The 25837-nt window shown below is 40.6% G+C and overlaps 1 protein-coding gene across 4 annotated transcripts in view; it reads right to left on the bottom strand.

The window, feature by feature from the left end:
• LOC122559526 (metabotropic glutamate receptor 8) overlaps positions 1 to 25837 on the bottom strand; it is a 443931-nt gene that overhangs the window by 393919 nt on the left and 24175 nt on the right. The window contains exons 1-2 of one of the 4 annotated variants that reach the window (XM_043709130.1): positions 20871 to 21323; positions 19156 to 20023 (exon numbers count right to left, since the gene is read on the bottom strand). In XM_043709130.1, the coding sequence (XP_043565065.1) occupies positions 19156 to 19632 (477 nt within the window). In that variant the 5' untranslated portion in view covers positions 19633 to 20023; positions 20871 to 21323. Of the gene's footprint in view, positions 1 to 19155; positions 20024 to 20351; positions 20458 to 20483; positions 20839 to 20870; positions 21324 to 25837 lie in introns of those variants that run through there. The other 3 variants (XM_043709131.1, XM_043709128.1, XM_043709129.1) reach the window with 3 other exon arrangements.

Raw genomic sequence — 25837 nt, 5'->3', positions numbered from 1 at the left:
TTCATTCCAGTCTCATTTCAATAGTTTGAAAAATGTTGGACCTTTCATGTTGAAATTGACTATGTAGCTGCAACTGAACCTATGTTCAACCAAGGGGAATGTATATATGAACGTTCTCTACTCCTGAACACACAAACCTGCATCAGAAATGGAGCAAGTGAAATAAAACATAAATAAATATAATGTGGAAGTCTTTAAAAAAGTCTTCCAATTTGCTATTTCCTAATACTCCCCCACCCCCAGGCATGCCACCACCATCCCACAGAACAATTACAATTCTGTTAAAGCATATCTGCCCTTGAGGCCATCGTTAAAAACTTCTATTGGTTGCCATACATAAATAAAAAAAAGCAAAAAGACAGATTTTAAGGCAAGGTTTCCACTGAATTAATTATGTGTCACGTAAGATGCAAATAGGCTTTTAGACACTCATCACCTATCATTACGTTTTGCTCTCCATTGGCAGCCATCACAGCCTTATGTCTGTCAAGCATTTGCTTAACAGGATTAAGTGCCAAGTAATGTTGCTTCATTCCTCTGGGAACAATTCTTAAATGTCTCCTGTCTGTTTAGCTTTCTGGCATTAAATAGGCCTTGCTGCTGAATGGATTTTGTGTGTTTTGGCTCTTTAGGGCTTTAAAGCACAAGACCCTTTGTTGTGAATTAACCAGGTAGATTTTACTACCCTCAGAATAGACAATTATACTGTGCAATTATTTGCAGGTGATGAGTTTTTCTTTTATTTACATGTGAATGGTATAGGCAGATGTGCGGCACTGTAGACAAGATATCCAAATATTCTTTCATCTGTTGTCGAGTGAGGTTGGCTTTGGGTCAAAGTTTGACAGTTTCCCACATGGAGAGGGGTGGAGAAAACATTGTAACCAAAACCTGTTAAGTTTGCAATATGTCATAAACAAGTTGGCCAAGGTTTTCAAAGCAAACTTTAGTTTGCATTTAAGTTGAAAAATTGAACGTGATTCCATCTTAAGGGTTCAATATTTGTCCTGTGCAGAAACACGTGAAGATAACAAGTGTCACAATGGACACAAAAGAAATTTTACAGTAACTCAATATTTGCTGCTACTTCTGTTTAAACATGAAAAAGAGTTTAATCTCTCCCTGCAACTCAGTGCTACAGTAAACTCGTCCTCATTTCAATCCATGCTCTTGGCAACACAGACTACAAGAACATAAAACCTAGAACATGGGTAATTGCAAGAGCTGTTCTGGTGTCCAAAGTTCAACTCCAGCTGAGTTACACGGGAGGGAAGTTATCAGGGAACTTTATTCCAGGAGACAATGTGCTTGCTTCTTATTCTTTGTGGATGTAACAAGCAAGACCTTAATGGTAAGGCCCTGGGGAGTGTTGCTGAACAAAAATACCTTGGAGTGCAGGTTTATAGTTCCTTGAAAGTGGAGTCTCCGGTAGATAGGGTAGTGAAGAAGGCGTTTGATATGCCTTCCTTTATTGGTCAGAGCACCGAGTGTAGAAATTAGGAGGCCATGTTGCAGCTGTACAGGACATTGATTAGGCCACTTTTGGAATATTGTGTGCAATTCCAGTGTCTCTCCCTATAGAAGAATGTAGTGAAACTTGAAAAGGTTCAGAAAAGATTTGCAAGGATGTTGCCAGGATTGGAGGATTTGAGCAATAGGGAGAGACTGAATAGGCTGGGGCTGTTTTCCTTAGAGCCTTGGAGGCTGAGGAGTGATCTTATAGAGGTTTATAAAATCATGAGGGGCATGAATAGGATAAATAGCTAAGGTCTTTTCCCTGGGTTGGGGGAGTCCAGAACTAGAGGGCATAGGTTTAGCCAGAACTAGAGGGCATAGGTTTAGAGGGAGAGGGGAAAGATTTAAAATGGACCTAAGGGGCAACGTTTTTCACAGAGAGGGCAGTGCATGTAGGAACTGAGCTGCCAGAGGAAGTGGTGGGGGATAGTACAATTACAACATTTAAAAGGTATCTGGATGGGTATATGAATATGAAAGGTTTAGAGGGATATGGGCCAAGTGCTGGCAAATGGTACTAGATTAATTTAGGATATCTGGTTAGCATGGACAAGTTTGACTGAAGGGTCTGTTTCTGTGCTGTACATCTCTATGACTCTAAATTAAATAAAGCGGAACCAGTTGATTCAGGGTGTTAAGATTTCCAAAAGGTATTTGATGAGAAACTACATGAAAGGTTACTGCACAAGATAAGAACTCAAGGTGTTGGTGGTCGTATATATATTTTGTTTACTAACAGAAACAAAGAATTGGGACAAGAAGATTATTTTCAGGTTGGAAACTGAACTTAGTAGAACGCCACGGATCAGTGTGGAGCCTCAATGACTTATGACCTAGTTTAAAAGGCCTGTTTGAAGGCACTGGCTTGTTATAACCAAACTTACTGTCATGGCTAAATTTTCTAATGACTCAAAGATAAAAGAAGTCTGACTACAATTATGCAGAACATTGGTGAGGCCACATCTAGAACACTGTGTGTAGTTTGATCTACTTGCATTGGAAACAGTTTGGTAAAGATTCATTAGGTTAATTCTTGGAATGAAGAGGTTATTTCATAAGGAAAGATTAAGCCTGTGCTCCTTTGAAATTTAAAAGAATGTGAAGTGTTCCTTTGAAAAATAAAAGATTCTGAGAGGCTTTAACAGGGACAATGCTGGGTGGATGCTTCACCTCATGGGAGAATCCAGAACCGGGGCACTATTTAAAAATAGCAGCTTTACTGCTAAGATGGAGAGGGAGATAAGCAGCCCACTTGATTGGTGCCATATCCACAAACATACACTCCCAACAGTGTAGCAACGGTGCATACTATCTGCAAGTGCACTGCAGAAATTCGCTAAAGTTCCTTAGACAACACCTTTCAAGCCACGACCACTTCTATCTTTAAGGAAAAGATCAGCAGAAACATGGGAACACCATCAGCTGCAAAGTCCCAAGCCACTCACCATCCTGATCTGGAAATATATCACCATTCCTTCACTGCTACTGTTGGGTCAAAATCCTGGAATTCACTCCCTAGTGGCATTGTGGGTCAACCCACAGCACATGGACGGCAGCAGTTCAAGAAAGCAGCTCACCACCACCTTCTCAAGGGCAACTAGAGAGGGACAATAAATGCTGACCCAGCCAGTGACACCCACATCCCCTGAGTAAATAAAGAAAGGAGGAAGTCCTTCATTCAGATGGTCATTAGTCAAGGTTGTCCTTCCACAGAGAGAAGTGGAGCTGAGCCACTGAATATATTCGAGGTTGAATAATACAAATTTTTCATCCTCTAAATCTCTCTGTGCATCCATAATTACCAGCTTCACCCCAATTAGAAAATACTTTCATTTGTCTTTCTTAGACCCTAAGTGAATATCTCTGCACATCAAAATATTCTTTCTGCAAAATTATTTACCAAATAAGACATAATCATGCTGTCACATTAAAATTAAAATTGCTAGCAAAATTAATTTCCATTCATTCCTTCCATATCTGAGAAGAAATATCCTCTGTATATTATGTATATTAAGATAGTTTGCCCCTGATTTGCTTCAATTTGTAATAATACAATACTTAAATTCATAGTGGAATTAGTGCCCAATTATGAGAGGTCAGTTCACACCAAGATCAGAAATAAACAATTATTTGTTTAACTAGCAGAAAGCTCCTCTCTCACTGGACAGGATATTTCTAAGGCCGTGATTCTTAGTATCAAGTATTCCTTTTTGATCACACTTCATTTCAGAGCTTGTGATTTGGAATAGTAACCAACTTGTTGCTATGAAGGAAAATGACACATCTTTTTCAGAACATTTTGTTCTTTAATTTCCACGTGGAAGCTCAAAAATGTCATTTGCACCAACCTTTCTTGACATTTCTGTTTGAATTTTCTTAAATAATGCAACTAATTCAAATTGGTTATTTGAAGTTGAAATACATCACTTGATTCAGGTGACTGGTCGGTCAAGAAAGGCATCTTCAACTTAATGGTTTCTATTGCAATAGGAACATCAGACATTCCAGGTAGAACACCTAGAATGTGTAGCATATGTCAGTCAAAGTCCAAAGCTCAAGTCACTTCCAGTCATAAAATGAGTCATCTGCTCCACCCATTCCTGGGTTATTGATAAACGATTTCTAAACCTCTTCATCGCCAATTTTTCATATTTTCCCTGGACACTAACCATGCCTTATGAAGAATGTAATAAATTTGGATCTTTTCTGACCTGTAAGTCTGTATTTTGGATATTATAAGGTTATTCCCAACTAGCAATCACTCCAGCAACATCCTTATGTGATTGGCTCTAGGTGAATTTTTCTTAATGCGCCCAGAATAATAAACAGCAAAAGCTTTCTGATGATTATTTTTGGCTTTTGGAATGCCTCTACATTTCTTCTGTCATCTTTGATTAGCAGCAGTGTATCGCACAATTAAACCTTGCTTAAGGCATAAAATATCACATTTATTGTACAATAGGTGAAATTACACTAATACAACATGCATGTGTACAGTAAATGTTACACAAGCTAACTCCTCCAAAAAACTCTGCAAAACAGGTCAGACCTCCTTGACTAAATCATTATTTTCACTCGAAAAGTAATAGAACTCTGAAATTGTATTCCCAAAACATCATGGCTTCTAGGTCAATTGGAACTGTCAAAACTGATACAGACAGTTCCGTAAGGTTATCAAGGGATATGGAGCAAAGAGCAGTAAACAGAATGGAGATGGAAACCAGCCATGATTTAATCGAATGGTGGGCTGATTCGAGGAACTAACTGGCCTCCTCCTATTCTAATTATCCTCTCCTTTTCAATTAAGAGTTTATCTTCACAAAGAATCTTTTCGTCTTATACTTCTCACCACTGCAGAGGTTGAGCTAGTTTTATTTAACATTTTGAAGTCCAAAGCGGGCACTCCCAACTCACTTTCATTTGATTCAATTCACATTTCATATACATTCCCCAACTAATGTGGATTTGATGCTCATTGACGCTTCATGCCAGTCATACTGTTTTGTTTTGTTGATCTCTCATTTTTTATTTTCATGGAACAAGACGTATCTATCCTCAGCCTTCTTTCCATCCATTCATGTGTATATTGATCCCTCACTGAATCTAACCCATTAATCAATTTCCATTTTTTGACTCTTTCTTTCGAAACTTCTTTTCTCATTATTGCTCCAACACTTTTTTCAAACATTATGCCTCCTGTCACTTCTCCAATCTCAGATTCTCAACCCTTCCAATTCCCTACCCTAACCCTTCAAGGCTTCCTCACAAGCCTGCTCTCTTGCCATACCCTAGGCTTGGCTCTCTGTTAGGTAAGTCTGCAAGTTCTCTTTTGTGCCTTTCTTGGCATTCTCCAATGGGCTCATTATTAGTAGCAATCCCAACCACTTCATCTCACTCTATTATTGACCTACTTGTCCAGTGCATCTACTGGGGACTAACCACACCAATTTACTTCCTGGCCAACTCAGTCCTCCCACCACTAATGCTGTGGGCTCTGCCAGTGCATCAATCATCACCACCCTTCTATGCATCTCTGTCCTGAGAGTCTGTTCACACGTACACAAGCCCTCTCCATTCATGAAAGTACTGTGGATAATTGTATTATTAGAGATTTAGCTGAAACCAGGCTGAAGGCTGATGGCACCTACCTTCTTAATGAAGCCTCCAACCCAGCTACATCTTCCACCACTTGCCCTGTCAAGACCATCAGCAAGGTGGTGTGGTGCTTATCATCTTCACATCTTAGCCTGAACCCCTACTCCTGTGATATATGATTTCCCTTCCATTTCAGCTTGTTCCAACCCTCTCACCACATAGAAATGGCTCGCTTTTGAATTGAGAAATTGAATTAGAAGCTTTTAACAATCGTCAAAGACAACTGGAAGCATAACACATAATGAATGATCATGTTTGGCAAGATGTCGTCTGTTAAATGTTTCAATGAATGTTACAGTCTACTCATTTTTGGATAGCAAAATTGCACACAGCAGCCTTTATACAAACATTTCTGTTGCAGGCTTTAATGAATATGTGTGGATGATGCAGCAGCACAGTGAGCACCAAAGAAAAATCACAAGTGAGTTATTAGATTTACAACACATACTTAATAAAAAAAATTGACTCACACTTTGGAGTGTGGGATCCTGTCAAAAGAGGTGATTATTGCAGGTTGTTATAATGAATGTTCTTTAATGGCACAAACTGAAGGATAGCAATAAGACAAGGGTGATGAGGGGAAAATGTTGAGAAAAATGAGTAGACTGTAACATCCATTGGAGAATTTAATGTAAGTTATCTTGTCAAACCTGATTACTCATGCATACAATGCTATCAGTGGTTATTGGAGACTGTTAAGAGCTTTCAATTCAGCCTCTATATTCAAAAGCAAGTAATTTCAATGTAACTCAAAAGATTTACACAATCCATAAAAATCCCTTCTACTTATTTGCATCTTGCAAATCTCAGAATGCCTCAAAAATACTTTACGGTCAATTAAAACTGAGAGTATGGTCATAGCTGTAATTTAAGAAACACAGCAGCTAATTTGCATAAACAAGCTCCCAAAACAGCAAAGAGATAATATGCATATAATCTGTTTTGGTGAAGTTGTTTGAGAAATAAATAATTGGTCTGAACAAACATTTCTATAACAATATTTTCTGCATCAGGATACCATCACAAAGTGAACAGTTCCGTTCCAAATTCATTTTCTGGAATACCCTCTCTTTCCCTTACACGCTTCTGAATCAATTGCAAGAAGTTACAGCCAGCTAACTGATTAACCAGTAAAACATCATTTCGGCTATTCACAAATGGAACCCCACAACATCTTACCTACTTGTTCACTAACCTCACCATCAATTAGTTATTCCTCTCTACAACAGCTTGCTGTCAGTGCAACAAGATATCCCAAGGCATCCACAGGAGCATTATCAATAGAAGTCTTGACAGTGAGCCATAAAAGAAGGCAGAAGACAAGAGGGTTTCTCAAACATATGTGTTTTAAGGAGCATCTCAAAAGAGGAAAACAAGAAACAGAGAGATGGAGGGGTGAAAGGAAATACAGAGAATAGCGCCAAGGTAGCTGAATGTGTGATGCAATTCAGATTAGGGGTGCACAAGGTACCCGAAATGGAGATGCACACAGTTCTCACCATATTACCATAGGGCTAGAAGAGATGAGGGAGGTAGGAAGGAACAATGCCATGGAGAGATTTGAAAATTGATTGTAAAACTGAGATCAAACAAGGAATCAATTTAGACGACCAAGCATAAGGGTGACAAGTGAACAAAACTTGGTGCAAGTTGAAAATGGGGAACAGAGGTTTGAAATGATCACAAATTTATCAAGGATTGAAGATGAAAGACTGTCAGTTGCTAAGTCAAAAGCAAGGGACAGGCAGGAGATGAGTTGAGTCAGGGTCAAGATCAGAAAATAGTACATAAGTGAAAGTACGTAGTCAGGATAATGGAACAGATTTGTGGTCTGAAGGTCATTTCAAACTTCAGAAAGTGTCAGGGAGCTGAAGGGGAGCAGTGGTCACAGGAATAAGAATGAAAGATAATGGTTTGAGTGTTCCAATACACAGAGGTGTTGGAGATCTTGCTGTGTACCAGTTGGCTGCTATATTTGCTTTAATAACAGTGATCAGATTTCAGAAAGGAATTTGTGTTAAGTGCTTCGAGACATCGCTCAGAGACATGATAAAATGTTATATAAATGCAACCATTTAAGATCAACATATTGCTTCAATTATAGTGTGCTTGAATAAACAGAATGGACTCAATACAATTTGGCAATTAGATAATTCACATGAGTGATAGACACGTAAATGAGCATGTTGCTCTTTATGTGACACTATCCCCATCTTTAACACTTCATTTAAAATAATTTATGATGACAGGGTATACACATGTTAATTGCAATAAATTTGGGAAATAAAAGTGATGCAGTCAATTTACATCCCATTCAAGCATTGTCAATTTACCGAGAAAACATCAATCATTCTCTTTCAAATCTAATTCAAAACACTATCGGAAAAATAAGTACTTGCACAGACAATAACAGAAAATCTATTGCACTTTGTTATAGCTCATAATAGTTATTTCCAAAAAAAAGGACATTATCCTTCTCTCCTCTCTAGTTCTTTTGTCTAAAGTGGCGTTCTCTGGTTACTGACCCTCCTGATATTGGAAACAGTTTCTCCCTAACAATTCTATCAATGTTCTATTCCTCAAACCTTTCAGCATGTCCATCAAATCTCATAACTGCAAATCTATTCCTTCTTTAAGTCTCCAGCACTGTACAAAATGGACACTTGACTGTTCTACACAACTGGTGCACTGGGAATAACCACATTGTTTATTCTGAATCGAGAGTTAACTTCCATATAGTAGCATGTTATTTTCACTGACATTCCACAACAGCAGCACAAACTGGCCTGGCCCACTACAATTTATCTTTACTTGTTTCACAGTGCTCGAAGTAATGTAATCCCCCATGGATGAGCAAGAAGCAGTGTCGAAAGTATAAGCTGTAGACCCCTAGCTCGCTAATGAAATGATCGGAGAGCCTCTTCACTAGCATTTGGGAATCAAATTTGACCCCATAATTTCTGAAGCCAAAACATCTATTCAGCTGCCCAATCATTTATTCTGGATTGGATGACTTTTTTTATGTTGGGTCCATTTATTACAGAGCTGGAGATTTTCATTGTACAAAGGATTCTGTGCATTGTGTGGGTCATTTGCAAACTTAATGGCTTGCAATAAAATACTTTTTTAATTGAATAAAAGTATTTTTTGCATTATTAATCATTACCTTCTGTTCTCACTTTTTCTTGCATTCATTTGGTAACTCATTCATAGAATATTGGATTTGTTAACAAAGACAGTGTTTGTTGCCCATCCTGTTGTCCACGAGAAGGAGGTTTAGTGTCACCTAACTGAGCCACTACTGCAGTTGGTGAAGGTGCTCTCATAGTGCTTTTGGGTAAGGTGATGCAGGACCTTGACCTAAAAGGCCCTGGACAAGCATTTCCCTGCCTTGAGTCAGACATAAGTACTCACAGTTCCCTCTGAATGGCCAATTAGCAGCTCCACGCATAACTTAACATTTTCAGTCACCTAAATATTTGGGTGGTTTTATTATCAAATGGTTCATCTTTTCACTTTTAGAAGGAAAATACCATTTACTAGAGCAAAGAAGGCCCATCATCTTGTGATTTTTCTCGACTTGGGGATGTGTGCAGAAAAGTACAGCAGCATAAATCTACTTGAAAGTGCATTCAGTGTCAAGAGCTGCAGCCATTTAGATTTTGTAACAGCTTGTTCATTCTCTAGGCTAGAAGAACACATTAATAACTTGACACCTTTCAATTCACAGAACAGTCACACTTCTGTCTCCTCAGAGCACAGGTAAAACATGAAAGGAAGCATCCCACTTTCATTCTGATGTGACTGAGTAATATTGCTATATCATTGGGAAACTATTGAATCGAGAAGCATCTCTCCCTTAATCTGCTTGTGCCCTGCTTCTCTTTAACCTCCTCAGCAGCATCTACAATGCATTGTGCCTACAATATGAACATATGTATAAAGAGCAAGAACAGGGCATTCAATGCCTGCTCCACTATTTAATAAGGTCATGGCTGATTTGATTGTGGTCTCCACATTCCCACCTCTCCCTGATACTGTTCGATGTTCATGTTAATCAAGAAGCAATATAATTCTTAGAAATACTGAATGATTTTGCCTCCACTATTCTCTGAGGAAGACGTTACAGAGATTCACAACTTTGAGGAATAAGAAGTCTCCTCATCTCTATCATAATTCAAAGAGCCCTTATTTTTAAATTGTGTTCCCTAGTTCTGGTCTCCCCCACAAGAAGAAATACCCTATCAACACTTTTGATCCTGTAAAATCCCCTCAGAATCTTACATGTCTTAATAACATCACCTCTTAATCTTCTAAGCTCCAGTGGATACAGGCCCAGCCTGTCCAATTTTTCATCAATATGACTGACTCAACAGCTGGAAGTCTTCAGGAGTTCAAAGGAAGAAGTCAATATCTAACAGAAGGGTTTGTCATACAATCTGAGAGGAATAAATTCAGGAGACAAGCTTCAACAAGGTAGATCATTTTGCCCACCCATTTACAATTACTTGGGTATTTGTTGTTTACATTGTTTTTCCCTTCTGTTCTCCTTTCCTTCACTTCCCATTTCTGCTTTACTCTCCACTTACCTCCACCTTTCCACTCTCTCCTTCTACCCACGTCTCCTTTGGTCTCCATCTCTGCTCTTACCAGGCTTACTATAATGGCAACACTGATTCCAGCAGTGTACCAGTTTATTGCAATCTCCACCAATGCGCTGGCATCATTTGGTTCTCTTTCCTGATGCCTAGTCCAGCTCTAACCTTCTCGATATCTATTGAGATATTAATCCAGTTTTACAGAATGGGTTCAAGAGAAATTAAGTCAAACTTCGTAACAGCAGGAGCAGTGAGCCTCTGGAATGCATTGCTAGATGGTGTGGTGGTTGCTGAATTTGCCTTCAGCAGAAAGCTAAATTGTTTCTTGTCGTGGATTAGTAGTTTAATTAAATAGCCGTAAAGTGTCTTTCTAGATTGTGTTCTTAAAGAAGTTGGTCTTCTGGATTGATTTTGATTGCCTGAGGAAGTAAGAGGGGAATTTTCAGAAGTTTTTTTTTGTCAATTGATTTGGCATGGTGGCTCAGTGATTAGCACTGCTGCCTCACAATGCCAGGGACCCAGCTTCAATTCCACCCTTAGGTGACTGTCTGTGTGGAGTTGGTGCAAACTCCCCATGTCTGCGTGAGTTTCCTCCGGGTGCTCCAGCTTCCTCCCACAGTCCAAAGATGTGCAGGTTAGGTGAATTGGCCATGCTAAATTTTCCATAGTGTCCAGAGACGTGCAGGTTAGATGGATTAGCCATGGGAAGTGCAGGGTTACAGGGATAGGATAGGGTAGTGGGTCTCGGTGGAATGCTCTTTAGAAGGTCATTGTGGACTCGATGTGCTGAATGGCCTGCTTTCATAATGTTGGGATGCTATTGTAATCCCTGGATTTTGTTTTGCTCCTCATTTCCCCTTCCCTGGGAGAACAGTTCAATTCAATTCTACTTTTCCTACTTGTGATCCTTAAAGTGTTCTGTACTTCCTGTCTTCCAATTCTACCCAGCCATCACATTTCCTCTAACCCTACTCTGTAAGCTTCATTTGTCTTTCCTATTTTACCTTCCTACATTTGACTTTTTGAAATGCGCAGCAGTACTGCCAATTCACACCTAGCCCCATTCAACTTGGAAAGGGTACAGTTTGCTCCTCACCCAACATTGCCCAATTTCACCACATTAACAACTTCTATGGTACAAAAGACACTACACTTGCTTAACTACAAAACTTTGGCATCATAATTTTCTCTTTACCTCTCCAATAATTTCCTAAATTATGAGTTTGCAATGAGTGATGTAACTATTGTATCTCGTTGCTTCCAATATCTTTCAATATTTTGTTCACTGAGGCATATTACAAAACACAAATGACTCCTTATAAAAAGTATTCTTTAGCTAAACTTACAACACAATCTTTAAATTATTAGAGATGCAGGGTTGGATCTTGACTTTTGTGCAATTGGCAAAATGAGCAAGTCAGTATCCCATTTTAGAGCCCTCCCAATGAAATCAGTAGATCTAAAATTGGGACTGATGTAGAACAGGCTGTTGATTTATTATCATTCATTTTATACTATCCCATCAAGTCAAAATTACCTCCCGCTTTATCTCAATACACTATCATTGGTATGAACAGAAAATAAACCAGCAACAATTTTGTTTGACACTGTTTTGGCTGAATAGAGGAGGAGGGAATCAGAAAATAATTAAGTGATTATTCAATTTTCGTTACTTGCCTCCAGTATGGTTAACATTTGAATGGCTTCCTCTCCTCAGAACTCTCACACAATCCACTTCCCAGAAGACTTTCCGCTTGGCTAACTCTGGCCTGTTGGATATCCTCCAGCCCTTTAATCCAATACTAAACCTCCCACCTTTCTAGCTGCACCTTCTTGAAGTGCCCCTTTAAATCCCATGTATTTGATCAATTGTTAATACTTACCTCTCTAAATAGTTTCTTAGGCTTTGTCATTCATGTTTTCCACATTGTTCCCTGGCATTTCTTTTCTCTGTTAAAAGTGCAATTCATGCACTAATTATTATTGCTAATTTCTTATACTTTGAGCAATGAAATTAGTTTGGACATTGAAAGTAGAATGTAGGTCAATGGTACAATAGTATCTAGAGTAATCTTACTGAATAGAAGATGTCAACGTGTATCTGGTGATTCAGAAATTCTGAGCAAGCAGAGACATTCTAGTTTAAGAAGTGAAAGACATGGGCCTTTGGAGAGAGAATAAACTTGTCAAAAAGCTGAAAGGTACAGAGAACAAAAAGATGCTAGAGATGGCAATGCATTAAAAAGGAATTGAGAGGCATGTAGGCAAGACAATACCAAAGAAAAACTGAAGTATTATTGATGTTAAGGAATATATATAAAGTGCCATTGTCTTTTGCAATGATGAATAGTCAGAATATATCAGACATCTGATGGTGTTGCTGAGTTTGAATTATAAAGAAAATGGATAGACAGAAGAAATGAAAGACCCCACTGGACAGATGGATCAGGAATGATAGAGGGAGAGATAAGATCTGCAAAAAGATTGATATAGGACAACAGAGTTTCTTGTCCATACATGGAGGGTGTGTACAAATTGTGGAATACTGAAGAAAATACAGGAGAGTTAACAACTGTGACAAATGGGAGAGAAAGGCTCTTGCATTTTATCTCAAGACAAAAGGTGAAAAAAAGCCCAAGGACAGAGATTGGGTTGAATTTTCATTAGTAGGCTCAGAGCCCCCTGACTTTGGGTGAATGTGAATTTTAATGGGAAAACTAAATCAAAGTCAGTGTGCACTCACTGTTCAAATAGCCAAATAGGAAGGCATATAATGGGTGGGAGAGCGGGGGCAGGAGTGATTTAAACACCAGTAGATCATCAAGCAGCACTGTCTGTTTAAAGGAAAATAGCAAGAGAAGGAGAGTAGCAACAGACCAGAACAATAAGCACCAGGGTGACCCGGATATTTAACATTGGCCTGCCTTGATGTCCATTTGGGGGTGGTGGTTTTCTGCTTTAGAAAGTGTTAGAGAAGGCTAGCCAGGTAGACCAAACAGGGCTGCCCATAGTTGGCAGAGGAAGTGAGTGAGGAGAACATAGAAATAGAGCAGCTTCCTCAAACTGGAAATATAAGCATAATGTTGTGCCCAGGGTTCCCAGTCATTCTGGAGTTCAGGCAAATCAGGTGACAGGAATGGGGCTCTGTCCTCCTAAAGTTCAGGCTGTGGTGGGCTGTTACTGCCCTGAAGAAGCAGCTGCTGTGAGGGAGCAATTTGGTTTAACAACATTAAGATGACCCAGGCAGATAGAGCAGCTAATGGAGGTCAGGGGGAAATACCTTTATCAGCATCTGCAGAGGACAAAGAAAATCCTCCAGCCCAACTTCTAATTTACCATGGTGGAATCGCAAACAGTCTCAGAATGGGTGGTACAGAATTATCAACACTTCATAAGTGAATCGCAAGGATATGGATGCAGTCACAACTAGGAGAATGGAACACAGGCACAGCCATACTCACTTGGGTGAAGACACACAGCCTCAGAAATCATTCACAAGTCAGGTATTCTCAAATGTGTAACCACATCAGAATTTCTTAAGGCAATACAAAATCACAGCAGCAGATTGAGCAGTTTCATGTCTCAACATTTTGAGAGCATGAGCTCCTCTATTGAGAGGCTAGCCCACCCCATGGACAGCTAGCTGCAGCACCATGAGTGTGCACAAGAGCAGCACACTGATATACACAACATATATGCCATGTTCTATAGATTTGACAAGTCATTAACACTAATGATACAAAAACATCAGGTAAAAGATTACACTCCATCAGGTGGCTGCCCTAAGTGTCCAAAGATCCATCAAAGGATTGAGGGTTTTGGAGATGATGTTGATGGAGACACCCCTATTTGTGCGCTATAATCAACATTTTGGCCCCTCTGACTGCACAACAAACTGTGCAGGAAGGTTCTCAAATGAGACCAACCTTGAATGATACCACTAATTCGTGAAGGAGCACCCATCAGCTACCTCCAGCTTATCGCCAATCAGAAGGATAGAATACCAGATTAGTGACCTTGAGTGGAAGCCAACGCATTGGTAATATCACAAGCACCCCCTCCCAAATAGCTGAAAATAATTTGGTTACACACCAAATGACAAAGTCGTCATTTTTGAGCAACTTGCCACTTCTCACCTTCAGTTTCAAAATGATAGCATGTCAAACCTATGTAGGGAAATAACCACAGTTTTCAGCAACAAACTCATCCAAGTCCACTTGCCCTCTTCCCTCCTGTGCTGCCTATAAATGCTATATCCATTCTTTTGAAAGAGAAAGCCACATTTGGTCTTCAGAGATGAAATGAAATAGGGTTATCTCAAGGGTTGTTTCCAATAAGCATATGCACATAAATTATTGCATTTCACAGTTATAAACAGTCTGCAGTCTTTGAGTGGAAGGATTTGTTTATTTCTTTGTGTACACTAAAAGGTCCCTTCTCTATATTATAAAGCAAATCCAACAATTAATTTTTGCAAAAACTAATTACTTTTTTTCTGGCTCAGAGTATAATCATTCCAATTTAGTGAACCCTGCAGCCAATTCTTAGCCCTAAAGGAAGAACAGAGGCTTTTATTTCAAGTGTAGCTCATTTAAAATTGACAAAGCAATTGGTCCAGTTACTGTGATGTCCTCCTGCAGGGGTTAGCTTAGACTGAATTGCATTTTGAGGATAATGCAATTAAGTTAGGGTCATTTTGTTTAATTTTAATATTTCTGAATCACTAAAGTTCTGCAGATTTCCAACCGGTAACATGCTGAAAGTGGGATGAAATTTCACTACTGACCATTATCCACTGATTTATTTTAGAAAGGTCACTTAAATTGAGTTTGTAATTGACTAGGTCAAGCTTATCAGTAATATCCTCAATTGATTGTTATGCCAGTGCAAAGTTCTGAAACAGTTGAAAGATGATCATTTGTGGACACACTGAAGAAATGTCAACTTGCCCACATTACCTTCGATGAAATAGGGAAATGGGTGTGGGGACAGGCTAGAAAAGAACTGTTGAAAGGAATTTTTTTCAATACTTGCAATATTTAAATATTAATATTTTAGGCAGACAAAATAGGTCCTACAAAGGAAAACATTGCAACTTTTAAAAGCTCACTGTCAGCAATGTGACATATTTCACACATAAAATTGTGCACAGCTCTTCCCACAACATGTTGTTTGGACATCTCATACAGCATGAGCATGGTAGTGCACTACAATGGTTGTGTTCCTGTATTAATAATCCAGCAAACATGAATTCACATCCTATCTAGCCATTTGAATTCAGCTTTTAAAACGTATGGAAACAAAAAGCCAACATCTATAAAAGTGTCACTAGGGAAGGAAACCAGGCATCCAGACCCAGTCTGGACTGTGTTTAACCTGTTCCACAGCAATTTGGTTCCTCTGAAATGGCCCCTCGATTTTGGTGTTACTATCTCTCGTCCATTCTGGGAGGGTCAGCTTAGCCAGCAACACCCACATCCCAAGACCTTTTCACCTAAGAAAATGTGCAAGCAAAATTCCCTCAAGTTCTTAAGCATCATGTCTGACTATGAGAAGGTACGTTGGAGCTGATAAGGGTGGCTCACTTGCCTCCCTGTGTGAGAATAGCCAATTTGTACTCACTGCCTTCCTGTAACCTTTCAGCTAAAATCAGCAAGCCCAAGTTTCCACCTTCCTGGTACAAAGTTGAAACGATGCAAGACTGCCTCCTGGAGGTTCTGTGGCATGTCTTTTAAACTTAATACGTCCAGTAATAGGAACATTGGGCTGACATGCATATAACATTACAGCTTTTCCATTCATGTACATTATGACAGCACAGTTTAAAAGCTCTTGCATAATTACACTGTGACATTGGCCTGTGTAGGTGAACTATCGTGGCATATTAACATAGAAGTAATAATTATTGTAAAACCTACACTGTATCAAAAAAAAAGTACCTTTTAACAGCCCTTTTGAAGCATGAAAGCCTATCCATTTACTATCCAACGGAGCTTATTCTGATCCATGTAAAACAAGAGGATTTTTTTCAGGGTATTTATCGTTGAGCGTGTAGTATTTCAATCAATATAAACACCACTCACTTAGACAACAGATCAATGATCATATCTTCCACCTTTGCAATTGCTACCCAATTAATGCTCGCTTAGAAAGGTCAGGTTAACTGGGCTGTTTATTCACTGGATGAGCGACACGGTGATGTGCTGTTGACATGGCCTAGGACGCCCCATTGCCTCCAATGGACCGCGTTGCTTCTCGCGGCGTTATACATGACATTGCCACAATCTCGGGGAGAGGCCGGATCGATCTAGTAGCCACACGTCCGGCCTTTCACAGAACGGTGTTTACTGCAGACGTGCACCCTTCTCGGAGCTCAACCGACTCAATTTCCTCAGCACCACTATCACAGACCCTCGGTTTCTTAAGAATCAGGCTGATGAACAGATTGCATTTTGTCAGAGTTAATGGTGAAAGTGTTGTAAGACATGCTGTCTGCTGTCAACTGCCCGCATACAAATGCGATCCTCAGCATCCAGGCTCCATAATTCAGTGCCAGGAAGACGCTTACTAACAATAAACTTCAATTAACCCTTTCAGCCACCCTCTGTGTAAGTCTGTGCTTTTTTTTTCATTCTGTACCGTGTTGGCTCTCGCTCTCATCGCCCCCCATTCTCACTTTAAGCATGTGTACAACCAGATTGTCAGGAGACTAGAATATCTGGATAATACAAATGTCACACTGATATCCTGATTTCCACCCACCCAATACATCGTCAGCTGTCCCACTCAAACGGAAACTTTCCTGTTCTTTCTTTTGACCCCCCAGCCCCCAGGTAGGCAGACTCAACAACTGGTAAATTAACCAGAAAGATTAAATGTTTTTTTAAAAAAACTAAATTAACCGGGCGCTGCATCTTGTAAAGGGGTAGGTCAGGGCCTGGTTTGAAAGGGCAGGAAAGTGGCGGCTGATGGATCGGCTGGTGCCCAGTCGGGTTCGCCTTGAAGGTGTACCTCAGGAAGGCGGACCGCAAGCCCCTGGCACTGGCTTTGAGTCCAGGACAGCCCAGCCCCGACCTCACACTTAGGAAATGCACTGTAGCCCGCAGCGTGAACACAGCTCTGGCCTTGAGGATTGTGGCTCGGCATTTGTAGCTGGTGGCAGGGAAGGGGATGGGGGTTTGTGGAGGAGGGGGGTTTGGGGAGGTGGGTCTGGCAGTGAACGGGGTGGAGGGAGGGGGTGGAGGCATGTTATTCCACCAGGCGACCCCTCCTGCTGGACACAAACACACGAAAAGGAGCAGATCTACAAGTTGGTCACAACTGGGACATTCAGACCAACAGTGGAATACTCCAGAGCGGCTAGTGACGCTGCCAGCCTGCCCTTCCTTGCCTGACACAAAGTCGATATGAGCAATCATTGCTTCTATTCCATGGAATATAGCGACCCGAACATTTCTGTGGTGCAGAAAGCGTGACTTTAATACAGACGAACTCCTACTCGCCGTGAAGTGTGCTACAGCAATGCAGTTGGCTAACAGCTTTACCTTGAGAATGTACAGCAGTGTACAGCCCCAGGTTCAATAGCCACCTCCTGTCATCTGTCTGTCTATCAGATAAATTGTTCCGCCTCCCAACAGTTTCCTATTCCTCTCAACTCGTTCACCCTTTTAATTCAGTACGAGTTTTTCCTTACTTCCCTCGCCCTTACACCAACTCTCCCAGAACTTGGGTCTGAGTGGATTTTTTGGGGGAAAAATGCCACCACAAACCAACAAAACAGCGTCCTCGAGTCTGGTAGAAGTTGCCCACCTCTCCCCCCGAACCATTCTCACCCGTACCCCCAGCTTGAAGATAGAAACTGCAAGGTTGCATACAAATAGCGACCGCAGCTAAAGGAACTATTGGGGGCTGAAGTGCAAGAAATAAATAAGTCCTATCCGTCATAAGATCCTTATTGAACAGATCTAATAGTTTCAGCAAACGCAACACCTTATGGCCGATGAAGTGGCTGTGATCTCCTCACAGTTAGCATTCATCACAGTAGCATTTTGTGTTGTTAATAAATATTGAGAGTGCTTCATCTGACAAGAGTCTAGCATCCCTTAAACATTACAGACTGACACATTGATACCAACACACACCCAAACACACTCACTTTCATACATATGTATACACTCAAACACTTATGCAAACGCATAGTGTCTCAAACACACACACACTCATTCACATATTCACAAAAACACTTATTCACATATTCACAAAAACACTTATTCACACTCACTCACACAAACACACTCATTCACATACACTCACAAACACTCACACTCATTCACACACATTCATTCACACACTCAAACACATTCATTCAAACATGTTTATGCAAGCACATAGCACCTCAATCACTCTCACTCAAACACACACACACATGCCGACACTCATGCAAGCATACTTATGCAAACACAATACCTCAAAACACTCTCACATACTCACTCAAACACACACATGCCTAAACTTATTCAAGCATAGTTATGCAAAAACATACTAACTCACAATCACTTGAACACACTCGTTCAAACATATTTATGCAAACACGGACAACCTCAAAACACTCTCTCACTCCTACAGACTCACTCAAATGTCCCCTCACACATTAGTCACTTAAACACATACTAACTCAAACACACACTCACAACCACTTAGTCACCCGGGCACAGACTCACTCAAACACCACTCAGTCACTCGCACGCTCAGAAACACAGAGTCGCCAAAACACATAACTAACTCGCATGTTCAATCACATAGTCTAACACCCGCTAACTCAGACGCTCACAACACACCCTTAAACAGCACACACAATCAGAGAGAGCGAGAGAGAGAGAGATCTTACCTTGAAAAGTCTCAGTATATTGGCCACCATGATAGAGACGGAACTTGCGGAAGCGCCGATAACTCCCACGATCTTGTCTGGTTTGGTGATGATGGGCGCCTCGCCGCTGGCACACCTCACGTCGGTGGTGTCTTTCTCGATCAGGGCTTGGACGAAGGTGAGGGACTGCTCCAGGGCGTAGGTGTCCCGGGAGCAGGTATCCAGGATGCGGACCCCCAGGGTGATGTTGGTGAGCAGCTCGGGGTCCCGGTTCAGCTGGTCCACGGCGTGCAGCATCGCCTCCATCCGGTGGATGCCCTTCTCCTTCTTGATGTCGCCGCAGGCGGCTCCGGACTGGCCCCGGGAGTGCACCGGGAAGAGCCCCCCGAGGATAATGTCGCCCTCCAGGCGGATGGAGTGGGCATGTTCCTGCGCCGTGCCCAGGAACCAGTGAACGGCGGAGAGGACGGCGAGGAGGTAGCGGTGCGGCAGCCTCATGGTTCCCCGGAACTGGGGGTGGGGGGTTGCTCCGGCCCTGGGCAAGGGAAGGGAAGGGTGGGGGTGGGGGGTGGGGGAAGGAGGGAGTGCTAGCGGGAGCAGAGACTGCCCGGGTGCCTGGGGCAAGGGACGAGACGGTATCCTCCTACAGCAACCTGAAGCAGCTCAGTAGGCAGCATCTTGCAGAGGGTTGAGCAGCCTTGCTCTCTTCCCCCCCTTCCCCGTTCCAGAAATCCCAGCAGAAAGCAGCCTCTCTCTCTGTCTCTCTCTCTCTCTGCCTCTGTGTGTAATGTTTGGGCGCTTCTGTCGGTTGGTCCGGCTCACATTTCTTTGCAAAAGACGAAGCAGCCCCTCCACATCTCTGGATACCCGCCTTCTCCCTGCCGGCGCCCTGTTGATGTGCAACGAGGAGATAAGAGAAATAAATGATTGGGCAAGGAAGCCAGCCAGCCTTAAGTTCACTGGCGAAGCACTCGCCAGCACATAAGCAGCCCTCCCCTCCCTTGCTGCCCCCACTCAGGAGGAACACCTAGCTCTGACCCACCCCCAGTAACAAATCCCCTGTCAGCAGCTGCCAATACTCATCAGTGGGTGCCCACTGCGTCTCCTTTTCCCACTTGCCCACTTTGCGCTCCGGTTTGGACACCCCTGGCTGTGGTGCCAGGTTTCCCAGGCTCCCAGACCCGCCGTGTGTCCCCGAGCAGCGACACGGAGTCTACCTGGAGGATGCGAGCTCCGCTCAGCAGCAGCCGGGAGTGCGTGGCGTTTATTGGAACGGGAGATTCCCTGCTTCTTCCTTCCCAGCTTCACTCTCCCTCGCACCTGACTGCTCCACGGCGAAGTGATCTTACCACAGATCAGGAGAAGGCCGTTCACTTTCTGAGAATGACCCTGCTATTCAATTGGAACGTGCATCCAGCACAAAAACAGGCCGTTCGGCCCAACAGATCGCTGCTAGCATTTATGTCCCGCTGGAGCCTCTTTCTCTAGACTGCATTTAACCCCATCAGCAGAACCTGTATCGCTCCCCTCCATAACGATGGGGTGGCCTCTTAGATGTATCTATTTTATTATCCTGAACTACATTCTAAACAGTCTCTAAATATCTTCCTCCTGATTTTTTTAAAAGAGGCTTATTTACATTGTGCTTATATTCAAATCCCCTAGTTTTGGTTTCCTCTGCCAGTGCACACTATCCTTTCTAGCTATTCTAAAAAATCCTTTCTTCATTTTCAAACCTTTTCCAGTCCACCACTGGTTGCTGGAGGAAATAGTCACTGCCTGTTCAGTCCTTCCTGCAACCCTTCACATTATTTATTAATCTCTTTTACATCTTCTCCAGTTTTTTTCTTTGTCAGAAGGAGACCAGACATGTGCACAAGTGCTGTCTAACAAACCTCTGTACAGGTTTAACACAACTTCACTGCTTTTCAAGTACCTGGTCTTCAGAAAGGACCCACAGTGCTTTGCATTTCTAATGAAGTTGTTAACTTGAACTGTCATTTTTGATATTTTGTCGATATCCAGATTCCGTTGTTCCCTTAGCCCATTCAAAACTTTTATTTCTAAGGGGTTTTTGTTTTACAGCAAGTTGTTTCATGGCACAGTTAGCTCTATTGAGATTCCTTTGTCATTTACACCCCAACTATTCGACAAGTTTTCATTTTTGCCCCAAACGTTCTCAGCAATAACTATACCTCTCCATTTCTTACCTCTGTCAGAGGCTACTACATAGTGCCTTACTGAAGGCTTTTTGTAAACCCAGGTTGGTTGCATTTATTACATTCGTCCATGATTTCTGTTCCTTCTTCAAAGGATTCATTGGAGTTGGAGTACAAACTTCCATTTTGGAATTTGTGCTACTATTCTCCATCTACTCAGCTCCTATGCTGTTTGTCTATTCAATGTTTGAGCAAAAGTTTCATTATCTTTCCTATTGTTAATGTGAACCTAACTGGTCCATCTTTCCCTAGACTTTTCCAACTTGCATCTTAAATATGAAATTATCAATAAATAATGGCTCATCTGAATTCTAATTCAATTTTTCCACATTGTTCACTTTACTTCCGAATTCTGTTTGCTTTCAATGTTTGAGCAAAAGTTTCATTATCTTTCCTATTGTTAATGTGAACCTAACTGGTCCATCTTTCCCTAGACTTTTCCAACTTGCATTTTAAATATGAAATTATCAATAAATAATGGCTCATCTGAATTCTAATTCAATTTTTTCCACATTGTTCACTTTACTTCCGAATTCTGTTTGCTAAAAATCCAGCAATTTCAAACTTGAAACTTTCAATTAACCTAGTGGTAATTACTTTTTGGTAGAGGAACCTTCAGTTTTCCACAGATTTTGCTGACTGATAACAACAAACCAGTTTTATTATTATTATGGCCTCTGGGACATTCCCAAGAGAGGAACTAGTTTCGAAAGCTAAGTTATCAAATTGTTTAGTCAGCCTGGACACTTCAATTAGATCACCTCTTACTGGTATATACTTGAGCAATCACAATGTTGTATATGTAAATTGTCCAGAGCTGATCACAGTATTCTAGATGGAATCTAACCAACATTTTAAATGTTTACGGCATAATTTCCACCTCATGCCTTACTTAGTAAGGTTAGTGAACAAGCAATCTTGGTTAAAAAAACACTGTCTTCTGTACTATGGAGCTTAACATCTGGATGAGTTTATTTTTAAGTTAAATTTACTCTGGGGTTGTAGTCTTAAAGGATCATACAATAGTTCTAAAACCACCCATTGAACCTGGGTGTATTAGCCCTCTACAAGACATGCTCATCTAGTCTCACAACTCCATCTTTTCCTGTTGACCAGAAAATATTTCCTGTCCAGATAAATCATTCAATTCTTTTCTGAAAGCCTCAATTGAATCTACCTTCTGATGCTCCCAGGCAAATCCTAATCACCTACTGAGTAAACGTATCCTCTTCGGGACATTGTCAATACTTTGATAAATTACCTAAATCGCTGTCCTCTGGTTCTGGATTCTTACAAAAAAACTGTTTCCAGTTTGGAGGTGCAACTCTGTCTAAAGCCCTCATTATTTTGAACACGTCAAACTAGTCTTCATTCAGCTAAGAAAAGATTAAGAGTGCAGTCCTAGTTTTGCCAATCAAACCATGGAACTGAAGTCCATCATTGCTGGAATTATTCTCATGATATATTTCCTGCACTCCCTCTAATACCTTTACATCCTTCCTAAAGTGTGGGCACATTACTCCAGCTGAGTCTAAATGTGTGTCATAACTTTGATACTTTTTCACTCTATGTTAGTAAATTTCAGAATCCATATGCTTTGTTAACTACTTTCACAACCTGTCATGCTCCTTCCAATGATTTGTTCACAAATACATTCAAGTCCCTCAGTTTCTTTGCTGCTATTAGATTATAGCCTTTATTTTGTGTAGTCTTTCCGGGTTCCTGCTGGCAAACTTAATAATTTCACACTTCTTAGAACTAAATTTCATCTGCCATTTGTCCATGCATTCTAACAGCCTGTTCATATTCACTTGAAATTTATTATTACCCTCCATTTTGCATCAAATAAAGCAAGAGTTTTAACACTGACCCTTGGAGAATCTCATTGCACACCTTTCTTTACTCTGAAAAATAGCTAACTTCTACATCTTGTCACAGTCAATATTGTATCCATGCTACTCTCTCTATTATTCCATAAGCTGACAAACCTATTATTCAGCAATCTATCAAATGTCTTTTAAAAGTCAACATACATTACATCAATGCTTTATCCTAATCAATCCTTTCTGTTCTCTCATCAGAAAAACAAACACGTTAGTTAAACACAATTTGCCCATAACAAATTTATGTTGGTTGCCTTCAATTAATCTACATTTGTCCTAGTGACAATTAGTTTTATCCTAAATTATAGTTTCTAATATTTTCTCAACACCAAGGTTAAACTGACTTGCCCATAGTTGTGGCCATATCCTTTTTTGTATAAAATGTGTAATATTTACAATTCTCTAATTCTCTGGCACCAAACTTGTACTCAACAAGGACTGGAAGATTACAGGGCCCCTGCAATTTTACACAATGTAAGATTGAAGTTGCCCCAATACTCACTAAATCCAACATGAAGGAGTTTGTCACAGGAAATTGTGAATTCAAAACCAACTCCAGGCTGCAAGCACCTAAACTAGATACACCAGTACATCAATGAAAGAGTTGTGGATGAGTTCTACTCTCTGGATGAGATGTTCAGGGTACCACTGCACGCTGAAATAAAATTGATTCTGACTGTTTGCAAAGGGAGGTGATACCACAACCAAGACTGATTCTGACCATTCCTGATGTCAACATTTGCTGCTAGCTGTCATTGGTAAACAATGAAGAAAGGGAGCCCTGGAAGATATCCAGCCCTAACCTCACCAATTAGCCTGGGTGCAAGTAATTGAAGTGACTATTTGTTAACCTAGTTGATAATTAACTTTGCACAGACAAGAAATTGTCTATGTGCACAGCAAGGTATTGCATTTGAAACACATCAATCTAGTTAGTTATAAATTCTGGCACTTAGCCACGAGCATGTGTACAAGTTTGCATACATTGATCAATAAGCCAGACATAATGAGCCATTCCACAGGCAACAAATTTACAAATGAGACAAAGCAGGGCAAGAATTAGAAAATCAGAACATACATGTACTTCTCACACTACAGCTCAATTCTCTATTTATACATAAAACTAGTTTTGGGTGTCTAATAGAAATCTCGAGAAAGTGACGTTCTGATGTTAAAATAATAATCATAACACAGCCTTCTGAGAGGCTGCTGGTGATTGGACATCAGAACACTAGTACTAAAGATATTGCAAGCTTGCTGCGACCATGTTCACTCTTACCCTTCAGGCACAGAGACCAGCTATAATACTTGGTGTGGCAAAGATGACACTCCAGCCACACACAATGTGGATGGTTCCATCTTGCCAGAATTTCCCATATTCCCAAGACCAAATTCAGCAATACGCTACATGCCTCTTTCAAATTTAGAATGTTGTAGCCTATAATCCTGCCAGTTTTTAAGCTACATTACTAAAATAAGGCCGTTCACAACACTGATGTTGGCAAAGGTCCATTAAAAAAAGATATGTATTGAATTCTATTCAGATGGTGAAGCACAATTTATCTTTAAGAAGTTTAAACTGGCATTTAAAATGCTATTATATACAAAATGGTGTATTGAATAGACAAGTCTTAACTTTGCTGGCATATTGAGGATGTATGTACCATATAAGTACCCAAATTAAAGATGACAAACATTCTAAATCTGTTAAGGCCCCTGATCAAACAACAATTAAAATCTAAAGTAACACATATGGTGTGCACCGATAAGGATTAAACTCCTTTTTGTATACTAACATAACCAAAGTTCCACCCTAGCAACACTGTACATTTCACTAAGTGACAATTCTGACTGATCATCAGCTATACAATGGGAGATCCACCAGAGATAAATCAAGACAAAAGTAAGACGCACAAACACAGATCCACAAAGCCTAGATTTTTCAGTCAGCAGCAAACAAACTAGTCTGGCTGCCCATTATACTTAAGCTTGTTTGTAGAGTATGGGTTTTTGAACTGGAACTTATTGAGAATCCAAAACAGTATGTCTCCCTCTACAGGGGCTATATGAAGCTGCGTGAACAGAGCAAACTATGGTCCATCACCTTTATGAATCAAAATATCCTTACTGATCCAGGAAGCATCAGAACCAAACAGGAAGTGTAAGTCAGAACATTTAATTAAATATTACTCCTACCCTTCAGACACAGAAACCAGCTTTAATACTTGGCATTGTCAAAATGAGACTCCAGTCTGATATAATGTGGACAATTCTAGATGGGCAAAGTATTGTCCTGTCAGAATTTACCATATACCCAAGAGGGTGAAAGACGGTGAGAAAGGAAGATAGATTAGGAGAAAGAGACATTTTTAAAAATTATATAAATTTGTAATTATTTAAAGTTTTCCAGAAGTAATGTAGACATGAAGGAATTAAACTCCAATTTGCAGTGCCAGAGAGGCTGTTAGGAAGTAATTAAGATTTAACTCACTACTAAAATTCACTAAGATTAGAGCAGAGAAGCAGTAACTTTTGCTGGCATGGTTACTACGTTCCTATAAATACCAAATTGATGTCAATTCATACGTTGCAGTGCTGATT

This window comes from Chiloscyllium plagiosum, chromosome 19 (assembly GCF_004010195.1).
Source record: "Chiloscyllium plagiosum isolate BGI_BamShark_2017 chromosome 19, ASM401019v2, whole genome shotgun sequence".
NCBI classification, from domain to species: Eukaryota; Metazoa; Chordata; class Chondrichthyes; order Orectolobiformes; family Hemiscylliidae; genus Chiloscyllium; species Chiloscyllium plagiosum.
Note: the sequence above shows the minus strand (reverse complement) of the source record. Positions and strands in the feature narration are given on the sequence as shown.